The sequence below is a fragment of the Paramisgurnus dabryanus genome, chromosome 8, assembly GCF_030506205.2.
Source record: "Paramisgurnus dabryanus chromosome 8, PD_genome_1.1, whole genome shotgun sequence".
Lineage (NCBI taxonomy): Eukaryota > Metazoa > Chordata > Actinopteri > Cypriniformes > Cobitidae > Paramisgurnus > Paramisgurnus dabryanus.
Window position 1 is genome coordinate 35139618 of NC_133344.1, and position 18250 is coordinate 35157867.

Here is an 18250-nt window from a genome sequence, read left to right on the forward strand (position 1 = left end):
GAGGATGTAATAGACTGCGGCCAGTTGATGTTTTAGTATGTTTTGACCACAGTGAGGCTGATTATGCCACTTTGCCCGACCGTATAGGCAGATGGGCACAAGAGGGTATGGGGAGAAACACGCTAACCCCAGCTGGATCCGTCAGACCCTAAAATACGCCCCTTCTTCCAAGCCCCACCCTTCGGCAGCTGAAATTCTGCACATGGCTTTTGCAACTTTGTCCGCTTGCCAATCCTCTCTTACTTGGACGAGGTGCACTCTTACATCAGAGTTTAGCAAAGTTCAGCAAAGTTGGATCAGTATGTATTGTTGATAAACAAAATACAAATACAAATTGGGTTTATATATATATATATATATATATATATATATATATATATATATATATATATATATATATATATATATATATATATATATATATATATATATATATATATATATATATATATATATATATATATATATATATATATATATATATATATATATTTATTTATTTATTTATTATTATTTTGGTTTGTATAATCATAAAGCTGAAGTGATTTCTGCATCACTAGCATTACCAAAAGTAACTGGCAAAACAATATACACACCCCTTGTCTACCATTGGTTTGTCAAACAAATAGTCCAGCCCCCAAGCTCATGCCATTGTTGGAACCAATGTTGTTTTTCAAACAATGATTTATACATCTTTGGGAAATGACTCTACTTACAGTACTTTTACTGTTATTAAAACAAATTATGTTGGGATATTAGGGCTGGATATCGATTCAGATGTTCCCGATCGATTCGATTTTGATTCACAAGCTAACGATCCGATTTCGATTCTCGGTTCGATTTTCGATTCCGATTCTCTGAACATTTTTTATACTACGATTCTCAATTCAATTCAAAATGAATATAGATTTAATACAAATACTATATTTATAAAAAAGAACAGTGAACATAAGTTTACAAGTGGGTAATTAATACAAGAGATAAGGAGCCACTAACCTGAATATTAAGCTCTTTTATTTTAGGTACATTAAAACAGAACCCATCTCTAATTTTCAATTATGTCAAATATAATACAATTTTGATGCAAGATGAAAAATGTATGCTGAAAAAGTCAGAACAGTCACATTTCTTGATCAAACAGAATTTCATAAAAAAAAAATCGATTTGTGGCCTTTGAGAATCGATTTTTAATCGACCACGTAAAAAAAACGATTAATCGGAAAAAAATGTGCCCAGCCCTATGGGATATGAGAAAGAAATTCAACCAATAAATGCCACAATACATTTTATAGTCTTAGCTATTCAAAGCAAAGGCTTTCAAACAATGCACTCCTTTAGTGCAACCGAACAGCTTCTCCACACATGATCAGTTTTCAAAGACAGCTACTACTTGCATACTAGATATAGTGATTCGGCACATCAAACATTCATAATAACAGACTTGAAGTACATTAAATAAAAACCTTCAACCTAACGGGCAAGAGAGAAACGTTCAAAGAGATTTCAAGCTCTAAAGGGAAGTTACCAAGACATTTCCCAAAATGCAAAACCCATGTACATCACTGTTTTAGATCTTGAGTTCTGTAATTCAGGTCACATTAGTGCGTGAGAGAGGGAATGTTGCCCCCGTCTCACTGACGCTCCACAGCAGGAGTTTTGCTGACTAACAAGTGGCACCAGACTTTGGCCCGGAGCTCTCGGATTCCAGTAAACGTTTCATTATGCAACCTCTAATGAGCGTCGCCTTATCTGAACTTCAGCAAAAGAACACAGCCACGGCCTGAGGGGATGACTGAGAAGTGCTGTATCCGTCGGCTCTCCTTTCACAGCTTAAAAATAACGATGGCATGATTTAAGCGGAATCACATTGGATTAAATGAGTATGGAGAAAGGCTGTTGCCAGGATGCTTGTCCAGGATATGGGTGAGGACATCTGCAAGCATCCTTCATACTGAAGTACAAAGACTGATAACAGTCCCAGCGGGAGACTCATGGGCAATACACAGTGTTTCGATGCAGATCTCCTTCCCCCAAAATATCTCATTCTTGGAATCATGTCGATTATGCCAGAGTTCTCTGATGTTCTCAACTCCTCGAGGAATTATATGATCTTGTTCACAATAGTAAACAACGTCATGACACAACATTGCGGGGCATTAAGTACTGTATTGCCTTTCTACAGTTTTACGATTTAATAAAAAGTTGATCAACTTGTGCTTTCAGGTAAATTCAACTTTTTTAATTGAAATATATTAATAAAAGTCAGAAATCGTACACTTACAGTCGGAATGAAATGATAAACTGTCATTTGTTTTGGAATACTGTGGTATTTTTAACAAATTAAATTTTTTTATTCTCTACTAATCTTTAATAAAAAATGCAAATCTCCTCCCCTCCTCGAAAACAACAGGCTTGTTTGACTTAATGTGAACTGACAGTCGGATGACGTCAAAGTAACGCGAGAGCGAATCGAAATGAAATTTTTTGTATGGTTCTCAAATCGCTATCGCTGTACTTTGGTGTCATCCGCACGTCAGTTCTTGCGGCGCTGCACGAAGTCGAACACACCAGTTCTGGAAAAAGATTGCAGCAATTAGCCAATAGCAACATGACCTAACTTCAAACAATCCAATCAGTTCTTAAAGGCACACAAGGCAAGTCTGAGTATTATTTCTCTACTAGCTCCCCCTAGTGTCTGGGAGTAAATGCGTTCTATATCTAAGACTATACGAGACTGAAGGACACCTGGTCGGATACAGCGAACTTGCAAGTGGGGTATTCTTCCTACAGACGGTAGGGGCGGGGGAGAGAGTCTTCATTCGTCATGTAATGAGTCATGTAACCATATACCGACTTACGAAGATGATTTATTAACATAAAAATGCTGCCTTGTGTCCCTTTAACAGACAAATTCAAGTCCCGATCTATCTTTTTTTCTTATTTCAGAAGCCATTTCACTCGGATATACGTCACCACGTGGAAAATAAGACTATCGCTACCTCAGTTTCATGCGGACTTTAAACTGAATCTGCAATTTGAAACGTTTGCCTGTCTATCGCCATCTCTGTTTGAAACATAGAATTACAGATTACTTTACAAACTTCTGAAATGAGGTCAAACTGTCATTGCCTGCAAATTCTTAGCTGACAGCTCAACTTTTAAATAAATATTATAAGCTTAGAATTGCAAATTGTACGTGTTTAATTACGGATTCGCATTTTTAATCAAAAGAAAGTTATGGACTGCAACTACAAACTTGTGACACTCAACATATTGACATCGAGTGAGACATCATACAACATAACTTTAAGATGACCACAATAATTACACCTGGGCGTACTAGCAGATCTTTGTTTTGAAAGATTTCAAAGCGTGTCAGTGATTGAAGGAGGGGTTATCACAGGATCAAAGTGTGACTGACCACAGGACAGGAAAATCGATCGCGGACATCAAAGACAACTCTAGTGATTGGAGACAGCAACTTACATCAAATATTTACATGGCCAGTGTGACGTATGTTTCATAGATATAAGCAGAGGCAGATCAAAACGAACTGTCTAGGCATGTTTGTTTAGAAACACTCAGATCTCATATCACGTGTGACCTTTCAGACCCCACAAAAAAAAGTGTATCACTCCACCAAAAGTGTGTTACAAAGACTTCACGCCACAATTAAAGTGTCTATCCAGCTTCTGTTTTGTCATATGCTGAATTTCCCAAAACATTGTAGCCTAGTGGTGGTTAATGCATGTTATGATCAAATTAAGTTGCTCATGTCGGCGATGAGAGTTTGAATACGGCTTGTTGACATTCACAACGAAGGTGCCAAAAGAAAAGTATTACAAAAGACTTCACACCACAATAAAACTGAGTATCCAGCTTTGGTTTTGTTCAGATCCTGAATAAAAATCGTGACCTGAGACCTTGAATCAGACTGGGCTTGTGATTAATGCACGTTATGACAAATTAAACTGTGATCCTCACGTGAGTGATGATGCGACTTTGAACCTGGCTTGCAACATTTACATTTGTAACAAAAATGGTAAAAAACAACATAAAATAAACAGCAGAAAAGAATGTGTAAGACATGTCTCCTGATAAAAAAATGAAGTCCAATAGCTGTTCTCCGCAAAAAAAGATGAGTTACCGTGTCAAGCTGCCCAGAGCTGGCTGACCTACTGGGTTACATGTAATACAGAGCTCACACTGTCTTTCACTATAAACTTGGTGGTTGAATCACGCTGAATCACAATGCTTGCCTAAATGTGACTACCATCTCTATGGTTCCTTGCACATAGAACTAAAAGAACTAAAAAAAGTTCATAGTTGTATCATAAATTTACATAGAGTAGTACATTGATGTATATTAATGATATTTTGATTTAACTACTTTAATTGTAATTGAACAGTGCACTACATCAACGCAAAAGATCTGAGAAAGATTAATGGACATAAGCATTGAGTACGCCCCAAGTACTGTAACCTGGTTTCAAAAATATAGCCTTTGGGGGTGTGACATTAACCACCAAAAGTTACTCTGTCAAGAAGAGTTACTTTATCCTCTGGACCAAAGCCCAGACCGAAGCAATTCACATACTGACAATTTAGCCAGATGATTCAGCACTGCGGGTTGAGCGGTGGAGTGATGGGGTATATTAGAAATTCAATTCTCTTATCACAATCAGAGCGTGCAAGAAGAGATCGAGAATAAAAGAAATGGAGAGAAATCTATGAGAATACCCAATTTCTGGAGCGAATTACAGTAAGCTGGCAGAGATGCCAGTTCTTGCAAAAGCAGGCTGACTATGCAGAAAGCCGGCTATAAAGGTGCAGTACAACAATTTCATTAAGATTTTAAGTTGCAATTTATAGGAAGGAATAAGTGAACATGTACAAATGATGGTGTTGAAGCTGGTCAACATTACATTTCACTAGCTTTCTTGTACTAAATCCATGCATTTTAACTTTGCATTTTTAAAAGGTATGAATATTTCATTTAAATAAATTCACACTAACTAATACGTTTTAGTAAATAAATCATAATTCATACTTCTGTTATCGCTCAATATGTCACTCACATCCACAAACAGTTTGCATGCCTAATAGGGTCAATACGAAAGCAGCATTTGTCAGTGTTGGCCCTGTGTGGCCAGTGGCTCACCGAGTCACTATGCCACCTCACACCCTTCCAAAACCTAGTCAAACACAAAGCAATGAAACTAAACTTGACAATGAGTCATTTACAACACATGCAAAAAAATGCAATCTTAAACGCGTTAACGCATGACTGCAGCATGTTATAGGCATCAGCAGCTATTTGCCTAATAACAAAAAGGCCACAGGTGAAATGACGTAGCTGATAGGTGCGGAGAACTTGAACCGCCTCACGCCTATGATGTTCTAGTACATTTATAGACGTCATACGCTAAGGTCAAAGCTATGTTTACACAACTCTGCGGTTCAAAATAATATCATGCCAAAATTCTAAAGCATACAATCGCAGATTCAAGAAGATTCAACAGAGTTTAACAACCAAAACATATTGATCTGACAACGGGTTAGGCGTGCTTTCAGAAAAAACTCTGTGTGTACTGTACTCTCTGTACTTCCTGTAGTCACCTGAGTAAAATACGCTCATTCAAGCATAGGAATTTATTTTATTCAGTTATCAATGCATGCACCTCCCCAACGGATTCACAATGGCATGACAATTGTGGAATGCTGGCACAAAGAGCCAGACAATAAACCAAAGGGTGGAGCAGATCTCTACTTGCATGCGTAGACTGCCATGCTTACATACTTGGCAAACATCGGAGGGGCATTGACAGTTAATCCCATGGATATTAATAGTGTGCAGTGCGATGAGGCGCTACACCTAACAACGCAACTTTGCGCCCACCAAACGGGCATGTTTCCATGGATCCGAAAGGGATTGTTTTCTTGTTTCTCTGGTTGCCAGGCTGATTCAGGAATACCGGTAGTAAAGTGACATAACAGTTTCTGCGTCACCTGAATTGTTTTGTTTGGGATACACCTTATCACATACATTTTACTATCAGTGATGATCTTACAATCTTGGTTTGGAGACCTCTCAGGATCATTCAAAAGTGGAATTTAAAGGTTCTTTATGGATCCACACAATCTAACAAAGACCCTCTCTAAAAAAAAAACTTTCTTTTTAATAACAGAAGCTGGACATTAAAGTGTATTGCTTAAACTGTGTTTGTGTGTTTTTTTTTTTGTCTTTAAACATTGCATTTTCTTCATTCAGTTGCATTCAAGTAAGCAGCCTTGTTTTTGAACCAACAGCTCTACGTTTCTGAATTTGATCTTTGCATCTTGGTCACAGAGGGTTCGTCTCTGCATTTACCTTTAACCTGAGAAAGTTGAAAAGACCCTAAAAGTTCTCCCTGTCAGTAGGCATCTCATAACATATATTACTCGAGACCTGTCATATGACATGCCACAGCACTTGACCCACTGACTGCATCACCTCACCATGTGCTGCGCATAATAAGAGCCAATCAGCTGTCCTACACAACAATGAATGGACACTATTGACAATCCAAAAACAATAAGGATGCACAAGTAATTGGGACTTATGGGAAAGCAGAAATCAAGTATGGCCAAAATACAGAAAATCTGTAAGCTCGCGCAGCTAGGAGAAGACGTGAGCGCAAGTACGCAACGCTCGTGCAACTACAGTAGCCTACCACAGGCACGGCTGTACACAAACCAAATAATCAAAACAAATACCTTCCAGCCAGCAGAGCTGTTACTGTCCCCCTTGTCTTTAAAATAAGGGACGCTCTTCACCATCCAATCGTAGATCTGAGACAACGTGAGGCGTTTTTCGGGGGAGCTCTCGATGGCTTTGGTGATCAGGTCCGCGTATGACATATTTCCCCAGGCGTTGCGTCGGGACGAGCTGCTTTTGCGCTGAGCGGCGGCGGCTGCGGCAGCGGCGGCCACCGGGGAGGAGAGCACGGGCACCTGTTGCTGCTGATTTGGGATCTGCTGCTGGTGCTGCTGCTGTTGGTGGATGCAGTTGTCCTGGCACTGGAAATCAGAGCACAGGATTAGAGGTTTCTGATCCGGATAGTCCTCATTCTCCTCCAGCAGACTGAGGTTATTGATGAAGTCCGCGTTGCCGGAGGGCTCCTGCTTGACGGACGGAGCCGGGGAGGATGTGTTGGAGTCGGCGGCGGCGGGATTCGGGAACTCCGGTCGCGGCAGCGGCCAAGTGCAGGAGCGCGGCCGGGAGAGTGGCACGAAGTCCGGGTCAATCTCGACCATCTGGTTTTGGGCTGCTTCAGCCATGGTACCAGCAATACTGTACGCGTCTTAAAATGTCACATATGATTGGCAAAATAATGCGTGACTCAAAACGCCAAAAAAATCAGATGAAAATAAAGCGGTGTTACTTTAAAACTTGACTTTGTTACATCGGAAACGACTGTGCGTTTGGAATCGTCCGTCCCAACTAACTTTACGGCTATAGCGTGTGATAGAGTAGAATAAATGGCATCAGATTTGTTCTGTTGTTAAGTTACGAAGGCGTTTTGTAATCCAGTCTAGTCCAGTGGTATGTGATAGTCCTTGTCGCTTGTTGAATGTCTGTGTAGTAAAACTGTTAGTGCGCTTACTGGAACTCACTATCATATGTCACCTGACACCGCCCCCTCGCGTGATTGACAGGCGCCGACAGCCAACCACACGCGCGGGTTCGAAAGCGAAACGAGCAGTGTTTTCGTCCCCTGTGAAAGTAGTAAACAAACTTTCGCCGAGTTCCAAATGTTGTGAAAACACGCGTAAGGAACATCTTCTAAAAATAGCAGAATGATGTTATCAAATTTTTCTATAGTTATCTAAACAACATATATGCGTAGGTCTATTTTATTTTAATTCATAAAAGTTAAATAGGCATAAATAGATCAACGCATATGTTACGGTGTTTTTAGTAATCAATGAAACATTTTAATAAATTAACGATTCTAGTAAATATCTATCTATCTATCTATCTATCTATCTATCTATCTATCTATCTATCTATCTATCTATCTATCTATCTATCTATCTATCTATCTATCTATCTATCTATCTATCTATCTATCTATCTATCTATCTATCTAGAAAATCCAGCTAAGACCAGCATAAGCTGGTGAGCTGGTTTTAGCTGGTCTCCCAGTTTGGTTTTAGCTGGTTTTTCTTTTGTAGCAAGCTGGTCTAGCTGTGTTTTGGTCACTTTTTAAGCTGGTCTAGCTGTGATTGGTCACTTTTTAAGCTGGTCTAGCTGTGATTGGTCACTTTTTAAGCTGGTCTAGCTGGACTTAGCTGGTCAGGCTGAAAGAGCAGCTGACCCACCAGCTTGACCAGCTTTGCCAGGCTGGAAGAACGAGCTTAAACCAGCTACTGCCACCTTTAACTAGCTTATTCTGGTCTTGGCTGGATTTTTCAGTAGGGACTGTCTGTCTGCCTGCCTGCCTGCCTGCCTGCCTGTCTGTCTGTCTGTCTGTCTGTCTGTCTGTCTGTCTGTCTGTCTGTCTGTCTGTCTGTCTATCTAATCTACACAATACACAATATAAGTGATTATAAATAATTTAAAAATCTATTGATTTGACTGATGTTTTTGTGCAAGCTTTAAAACATTACAATATCTACGCATTGGGTTATTTATTTTAAGAATAAAATAAATATTATATACAGTTTATAGAATTGAAGAATTGTAGACCAAACCTTATAAATTCACAGTGTTTACGTTCAGATAACGACACAAATTCAAGGCTATTCTGCCATCAAGTGGTCAAAAGTGTCACTGACAGCTGCTTAAATATTAACCCTCTTATGTGCAGAAATACTCGTTTCACAAGCTTGATGTTGAGTCAACTGGAAGGATATGACGATAAACAGGGTACATAATCTTCTCTTGTTTTAAAGGTTAAGTATGTTTTCCAGGAATCTATGCCTAGAACAAGACACACCTTCCAGTCGTTCCATATTAATAACAGCGGAATTGTTTCAGGAAGTGCTTTCGGTTTCTGCATAAGTTACGTCTTGAACGGTACAGTAGGATTCGTTCAGACTTCATTGGATCTGTGTACGTGTGCACTGCTATTAAGTGATCAAGTACTGGTAAGTGTATACTTTGTGTAACGTGACATACTGTATGGCAGCACCTGAGTTATACAAGACATTCGTGTGCAGGTGCATGGGTTTAAATGATCTCAGTTGGTACAATAAACTCGTGTACAGTGAAAGCTAACGTTAAGTGCTCGGGGTGGGATCACATGGGGTTACAGATTAAGAGTGTACTATTGATAGCTCGCGGGTCATATATATTCACTTCATGCTTATGCACTAAACGTATAAGTTAGTTACGCAATGCTTTGGGTTTCATTTACAGGTATGCTAAGCTAATATGTATTACTTTTATATTTTGGGTATAATGTAAAGAACATTTTGTAATCTTCATGTCTTTAATATTGACTGAAGACCACGTCAAACACATCAATAACCTAAATGTAAAATTAATGATTAACAGCAAATGTCCTCCTTTTACAGACAGGGTCACATATTGTGATGTTATATAAACATACTTTATATGGTGCCATAGTACTACTAGCCATATAGATTTTTATAGTAGTACCTATAGTACTGGTATACAGTTCCAGTATATTGCTGGAAATGGCAGAAATCGCCTGGGGGGACTCACTTGGGGTAATTTTAAGGGACTTCTTACTAAAATAACCCAACATTACAATTATTTATGTTTCTTATTTTTAAGTATGAGGAATCTATTTTAAGATAATGGATATTTTAAATAAGAGAAAACATCTGAATAGAAAACTGACACATCAGTCATACGGTGCCACTGTGACTGTGAAGTGTCATGTGACAAGCTTAAATATGCATTATAAAATAATAGTTACAATAAAAAAACTCATAATTGGGAGTAATTTAAATTAAATATAATTCCTTTTCGATTTCACCATTTCAAAAATTCTTACCAGTTTAAAGTATCACCTCGAAATTCACTCCTTGGACTCTGTCCCCCCGCGTTTCCCCCTTTCCAGCCCTGAGTACCATAGTATTCTTTCAAGTTTTTTTTTTTGATACCATGGTGCATGAAATTATAATCAAGATTGTTATTGTTGTTATATGATATGGTGTGTATCATTTTATTAGAGACTTGGACAGTTTTGGACAGTGCTTTGTGTTATAAACTTTAGGAAACTAACACAAAATTATTCAGGTATTATGTTAAATTCCACTTTTTAAACTATTCATGTACATGTATGAATAAAAACCTTTCCTACACTTACAGGAATTGATGCAATAAAGACGTATTTACCAATGGCTCCACATCCTGTCACCGAAGCCATCATAGATCTGTCAGCTGGAGCATGTGGTAACATTGCATGAATCATTTTCTGAGTCTAAAATGTCCTTCAGTTGAAATACACCAGGCTGTTTCAAACTATGTCTTCACTCGGGTTGTCTTAGACAGAACTGTTACTCATTTCCATTGCAAAATTTCACATTTTAACCAGTCATTTTGACAGGCTGTTATACTGCACACAGAACAGTTTATTTGCCATCCATTGATTTGCACAGATTTGTGGAGCAGGCAGAATTTGCTTAAGAGGATTCAGGAAAATATAATTAGAAAAAAACTATCTATATATCAAACCATGTGAAATTTATTTTTAAAAAATATATACTGCAGCACAAGCACATTTGAAAGCTTCACAAAAAGATTTTATAAATTCATAAACAACTCATATATGTCATATCACTTACTATAATCACTATAAATACATCATTTACCATAATTTCACAGAATTGTAAATGCAACACCAATTATGGTTCATTTATAATTATTCATTCAGGGTCTATTTAATCTCAGTGCAGATAGCTTCAACATATCAACAGCTTTACAGAACTTAACAACCTCGGTGGCTTATGCGTGTGGTTCATGAAATTGGCTTTTAATGTGATGTTCCTGGTTCGAATCCACCTTCAGCATGCCTTGCTAGTCTCCCGTTTCTTATCACATATAACATTGAAAAGGCATTTCTTTTCAATAAAAAAAAAGTCAGGATCCTGCCAAAGAGTCTTGTATGGTATTTATGTCGAGTCATGATGTTCTATGTGGAGGCTTATGGCCTTCGTATCGGGTCATGTGCCTTCGGTGTCTCGTCTCTTGGCCCCGCCCCCTTGTTCTCCTGCTTATTGTTAATCATTAGTTCATCACATGTTTCCCCCTTGTTACCTTGTTCAGATTCCCTTATTTAATGTCCTTAGTTCTGTGCAGGTTCATTTTGTATTTCAAGTCGCGGATTGTTCAAGTCAAGTATCTAGTCAAGTTAAGTTGTCAAGTCTTCAGTCTAGTTTAGTGTTATGTGTCCCTTCATCAATGCACTTGGGTTCATCTGACCAAACGGTCTGACAGAAAATGTTCGAAAAGTGGAAATAAAGTGCCTAAATGAAAGTATTTATTGGGAAGGGCTAGGGGTCATTGTAGAAAGGGCTTTAATTCTCCCATTATTACACAACTCGTTGGAATGCTTGATTCTGATTGGCCAGTCGTGACATTTGCAGGTTTGTTATTTACAGATAACAACCTTTCAAAACTAATATAACACATTGTAACCCAGATACTGCAGATCAGTTTGACAGGTACAGTTTATTATTACACAAACATTATAAATATGTCTTTTAATAACATATATGACATTTACAAATGAATAAACCAAATAGCGTAAACGTGACATTTGAACGTCGAAAATAAATGGATTTTTCTCACAGAAGGTCTGCATTCGTTAAAAATGAACTAATAAAATATTTTTTTATATAGATAAGCAGGCAGCAGTTTGTTATCGTGAAGTAAGCCCCTTTAGTGTGATACAAGACCCTTCTTGTTGGGTCCTGATCACACTGTCTGATAACAACATAATGCAACATCTTTTTAATAATTTGAATAAATATATAATAATTTACATACTTATTATTATTATTGCATCTTGTTAATGTACAAATATACATACATATTTCTTTCAATAAAAAGATCTGGGGATGCCCCCGTGCCCTCGTTGCAACTCTCTCTTAAACTTCAGGGATCCCAAAGTATACCCCAAATGCTAAACAATTTAGCAAACTGTCTAAAGTGAATTATAAACTCAGACACCCTAAATAGTATTAATTAAGAGAGGATATTAAAGATTTACAGTAGTCCGGAGCTCGGTGACGTCATAGACCATGCACACAGCACCCCCATCCTTAAACATCTACCTGCGGCCCTGTAAATCACTAAACCATTCACTAAAAATGAGATTGGGACCATTTTTAAGTATTTTCAAAAATGGCTCAGAAAGATCATAGGGAACTAGCATCCAAGCATCTTAATAATAAACGTTGTAATAACATACTGTATGTACATTTGAAAGTACTTTAGTTGTCTAAATACTTATTAGGATCACTGTACGTATGCAAACTCCATAAACCAGGTGGCAACTGAATCCGTAATGATGTGTATTAGTGTTGTAGTACTCAAGATCGGTCTTGGTCTCAAGACCTCTTTTTAAAGGTCTTGGTCTCATCTCAGAATCGACCACATTTTTACTCGGTCTCGTCTCAGACGAAGACGACTCAGAATTTTATTTCAAGACCGGTCAAGACAAATTTTTTATCATTAATTATTATAAATAATTATTATAATTTACAGATTTTTATAATGCCAATTTATTATTTTATCAGCTTCTCTCATGGCATACACACAGACACGCATGAGAAGTGCCTAATCATATGCATTTTCCACATTTTATCATAAGTCTTTTAATGCAGTGACTTGCACTGGTCTTGGTCTAGACTTGGTCTCGACCCTTCAAAGTCTTGGTCTTGTCTCGGTCTCGGCCTGTCATGGTCTTGGCCCTGACTTGGTCTCGGTTAAGGTGGTCTTGACAACAACACTAATGTGTATTTTCTGTATGGTTTCCCTCTTCTTTATAAGGTGGGATTGCCTGTGTATTAAGTGGGCAGCCCTTTGACACAGCTAAGGTGAAGATGCAGACCTTCCCCAGTATGTACAGAGGATTTATTCACTGCTTCGTCTCCATCTACAAACAGGTTGGATTGCGAGGGCTCTATCAGGGCACCACACCTGCCCTCATCGCCAACATCGCAGAAAACGCTGTGCTCTTCATGAGCTACGGCTTCTGCCAGAATGTGGTCCGCTTTGTTTCAGGAATTGACAGAGGCACTGAACTCAGGTGAATTACCATTAAATAATCGAATAAAAAACAATGTTACTGTTTACATTACCATTGTAGATATCTATATGACTTTTTTTTTGTTTAATGCACTGTAATGATAAACATTAATTGTATTTTGAGCTGACCATGGCAGTGTTATAATGCTTAAATATAGTTAGTTATAATATCTGTGTTTAAAAACATAAAAACGTTTTTTTCATGGCACCAAGTAACATCATTTTGTAACGTTAGGGCTCTTACAGTGTAATATGTCAAAAAAAAAAAAAAACAGGTCACATAGCATTTTTTCTCTCTGACATCCATATAAGAAGATGTGTTGTGATGAGTGCTGTTGATTGACACATTGACATCTGGTGGATTTTGTTTGGCATAACATATTTCAACCAAATAGTAGAGATGGCTCAATCAGCTTGAGTTAAGTTAGGTACTCCTCTCAATAAAATATGGGGACTCAAAATGTGCTCAACCAATTGGTCGAGCAGGCAATTAAAGGGTTAATAATTTTTCAAAACCATGCTCAACCAAAGGGTTGATTTGTCACTTTATGGTACTGTTAATGTAGAAAAGCCAAGGTAATGTTTTCAGATCATCCATTTCTGCAGTCACAATGTACTATTTGCTATGAAATATACATTTCTGATCATTCGCAGCTATGAATATGACACAGCTATTGTTATTTCTTATTTAATATATTGAGATCATTTCTTAAGTATGTATTTTTTGCCACTTCTGGATATTTTTTTCAATAAATATAATGAATTCATATAATACATGTATGGAAATCATAATAACAGATTAATTAATCAGAAATTACTTCTTAAATTATGTTTTGAATTGTTTCTAATGTTGGCTTACTCTACACATCATTGATGGTTTAAAAAGAAATGTTAATTTAGCCTAAAAATGCCATTGTATTACTATCTTTTACCTTCTTTTATTTTAGGTTTTAAATGCAGAAAGTCCTTATGTTGGTTACTTTGTTATTTTTATTGCTAAAAAACATGAAAACATTTTATTTCCTGTGTTAAAATGAAAACCTGAAATATTTTAATATTTTACACTTCAATAAATAAAGAAGATTTAATATACATAATATATAACTATTTTATTTTGATTGTGTTTAATATTTTTTAATTTCCATAGTATATATAGTTTGAATTCCTTTAAGTGACATATCAACCATTTGGTAGAGGCCGATTTTTTTAAAATTATGGGATGTGTTGAAAAAAAATAGTGTGTTAACTAGCGACATTAGGAGAAATGCAAACAAAACATTTTTCAAATGCCTTTTTCTTGTTGTGGCAGGTAAAGGGTTAACATGACCCCATCACAGTACTTATATATGTAATATTAAATTCTTTATGCTTATATTTCACCAGTTAACTCAATGTGTGTGATGTTTTTGTGTTTTGACAGCATTGCTTGTTTACAGTCAATATATGACCTTACAGTATGTCAATACTTACAAAACCATGACACCATTGTACAAATATTGTATCTGATGACAATAACACAGTACTTAACAATTATCATACTACTGCAATTATGATACTACTGCTTAGTGGTAGTGTAACGTTCTAACTTTTAAACAAACCTGTTTTTTTTTGTTTTTTTGGAGATAATGGTTCAGAAATCACACAGTTGGCCATTTGTATGGTTTGTAGTATATGTGCATTCATTCTTGCACCAAACCATTACAAATCCATTTGGTGGAAGTACGAAACAACAGCAAAAAATCACTCCAGAGTATCGTGACTTTGTATGCTGTCAGTGTTTGTGAATAACACAGTCGTGTGTATCTGTGTTTCAGTGATGTTCAGAAGGCCTGCTCAGGTTCTGTAGCATCCATCTTCTCCTCTCTGGCTTTATGCCCTACTGAACTGGTCAAATGTCGACTTCAGGCCATGCATGAAATGGAGGCGTCCGGCAAGATAGCCAGTGGACAGAAAAGGTCTGTTTGAATGGATATTGAATAAAAATAATAATTGATCAAAATAGTTTTTGCTGTCAATTCAGCTCAAACCACTTAACAGACACTACAGGTAGTAACACATCGCAATAAGGTTGTATTTGCTGACATTATAGCTAACATAAAGTAACGATGACCAGTGTAGTTTATTAGCATTCATTAATGTTAAAGTTGTTAATTCATCTAGGGTGAATAAAAGCTTTATCTCTCTCAGTACAGTGTGGTCGGTCGTGAGAAATGTGCTGAGGACAAACGGTCCATTGGGTTTCTATCAGGGTCTCACCACCACCATAGCTCGTGAAATTCCTGGGTACTTCTGTTTCTTTGGAGGATATGAACTCAGCCGGTCCATGTTTGCTCGTCACATGGGCAGAGATAAAGAGCACATAGGTACTGTAGATACCCAGAGAAGACATAATTACAGCTTCTTTGTAAACAAACATTCAATCTTATCACTGTTATTGTCTTCTGATAGGCGTTTTGCCCTTGATGTTCAGTGGCGGTTTTGGTGGTGCCTGTTTATGGCTGGTGGTCTATCCCATAGACTGTGTGAAGTCTCGCATTCAGGTCCTGTCTTTAGCAGGGAGACAAGAGGGTTTCCTCAAGACACTAATGGGGATTTTACGAAATGAAGGTGAGATTCCAGGTGTCTTCCTTTCATTGTTGAATCTTTAACTGATACTTGCGTTACTCATATAAAATGTGTTTGTGTAACTAGTGACTCCATCTTTGATTTATACTTTAACCTCCTAAGACCTGGTGTGTCCACATACGTGGACATCCAATTTTTTGTTGTTTGCACCATAATACTTAATTCTGTGTAACTTGAACCTGCTTTACACAAACGTGGACAATTACACTGCTTCGCGTTCAAAGAAAAATATTTGGTTATTATATTTATTTGTTCTTCTTAAAGCAACACTATGTAGTTTTTTTACCTTTAAATAATGTCTCTAAAATTATTTCAGTGATAAAACAACTTTTAATGGGACAAATTGCACTGTTGCTGCAACCTGAGCAGCCTCCTAGCTGCTACAAGCACACTCTGAAAGTGGCGGTGGAGGGTAGGAAACACAGCCCCGCCCCTCCCCCTGCCTGCAGAAGAGTGTCTGATACCAGACACTGTTGCGCTTTTCAACCACATGGGGGAGCTGTAAGTCATTTTTACATGGAAACTACATAGTGTTGCTTTAACTCCAAATAGCTGATAGAAATCTGAAAAAAAGCCAAACCAAAGCTCGGGTCTTAAGAGATTAATCAGATTTTCTGGTATTTGATTTGAAACATTTTTACTGTCTTAACGTTTGAATAATAATACACTTAAAGGTGTAGTGTGTAGATTTTAGCAGCATCTAGTGGTGAGGTTGCGAATTACACCCTTCCCTTTTAAAGCACAAAGAGAAGCTACGGTAGCCATGATAGGACAAACATGTCATCATCTGAGACAACATAATGACAAATGCGCTCTGTAGAGTACTTTTTCCGTTTAAGGTTACTGTAAAAACATGATGCCGCAAAATGGCGGCCTCCATGTAAGGGGACCCACTGCGTATGTAGATAACAACGACTCATTCTAAGGTAATAAAAACAATACAGTTCATTTTGTAAAGTCTTTTTCACCAATGATAACATAGATATCTATATTATATTGCATTGCTGTTAAAATAACTTTCTAAAATTTACACACTGCACCTTTAAAGTGCACTAATTATTACCTTGTGTTTTTGTATGTAAATCGCAAGAAAGACCGTAAAGGCATCTTTGAATTTAAATTACAAATGACACTTGTTCTTAGAAAAGACTGAATACAATGAGGCTAAAGGTTTTCTTTTTAAAGGCATTACATTAGGTTTTATCTTCTTGATTTTAGGAGTGGCACCTCTGTATTCCGGTCTGACGCCTACAATGATCCGAACATTTCCTGCCAATGGTGCTCTTTTTCTGGCTTATGAAGTCAGTCGCAAGATGATGATGCAACAATTTAATAATTAATTATTCCATTTAAACATCATTGACGACCTTCCAGTTTTATTTTGAGAACTTTTTTAAGAGGGCAAATGTGAATCTGTCTTAAAGCTGCTGTTTCTGCTGTATACTTGATTCCCCTATGACTTGAAACACTCACCTTTAGACATTTTGTCTAGACCATTCTCCCAGATCTTTATTCTGATACCAAATAATAGTCAATAACCTGCTGCTAAAATACCAAATTATAAGTATTCATGTATAGTAATACAGTCATGGACCAATATCATTCCACATATAGCCAACCCTACTGAAAAGACCAGAAAACACCCAGCCTGGTTTTAACCGATTAAGCTGATGTAACAGGCTAAGAGAGTTTTTTTTTATCTGGTCAGGCTGGTTTGCTGGTCTTAGCTGGTTTGAGATGGTTTTCCCAGTATTGCAAAGCTAATTAAGATGGCCTTCCAGCCTGGTCAATATGGTGGGTCAGCAGATCTTCCAGCCCAACCATCTAAAAAAGTGGCCAAACCCTCTCTAAAACCAGACTGCTACACCATCTTAACCAACTAAAATCAGACTGGGAGACCAGCTCAAACCAGCCAACTAGCTTAGGCTAGTTTTAGCAGGTCTTTTCAGTAGGGAAAAATATGTAAATTTATATGAATTTATTAAATGAACAGTTTATGTGGTGTGGCAATTAATGTTTTGCATTCATATAGAATAGGGCCAATGTTTATGAGTTTATGTGGTTTAAAAAGTTGGCTCCATGTGGGACTCAAAATCTTCCACGTATTCTTTGATCCTTGCTGCCTTTTTAATGAGGCCTCACATCCAACTAAGTTTAATGACTGAATAACCATTCATATGACAAATGTTTGATAACCAATATTGTATTTGACTTTATTTAAATGTATTGTTTATTACATTTTAACAGCACTTCATCTGTTACAATGTTTCACGAGTGTTTTGCCAAATAAATTAAAAAATAAATGTGTAAAAATAAAGTTTCACTTATTATAGCCGTCATGTAATCTTATTGTTTGAA

The 18250-nt window shown here is 37.3% G+C and overlaps 2 protein-coding genes across 2 annotated transcripts in view; one reads left to right on the top strand and one right to left on the bottom strand.

Moving 5' to 3' along the window:
* Positions 1-7886, bottom strand: part of foxo1a (forkhead box O1 a) — a 46528-nt gene extending 38642 nt beyond the window's left edge. Inside the window, exon 1 of the mRNA XM_065281654.2 lies at positions 6757-7886. Coding sequence (XP_065137726.1) covers positions 6757-7320 — 564 coding nt within the window. The 5' untranslated portion in view covers positions 7321-7886. The remainder of the gene's footprint in view (positions 1-6756) is intronic.
* An 825-nt stretch (positions 7887-8711) lies between these two features.
* slc25a15a (solute carrier family 25 member 15a) lies at positions 8712-18224 on the top strand. The gene is made up of 7 exons (XM_065281655.1): positions 8712-9132; positions 10325-10408; positions 13010-13268; positions 15082-15222; positions 15455-15630; positions 15716-15874; positions 17111-18224. Exons 2-7 carry the CDS (start codon positions 10354-10356, stop codon positions 17230-17232), a joined length of 912 nt encoding a protein of 303 aa, XP_065137727.1. The 5' UTR covers positions 8712-9132; positions 10325-10353; the 3' UTR covers positions 17233-18224.
* The last annotated feature ends 26 nt before the right edge of the window (positions 18225-18250 follow it).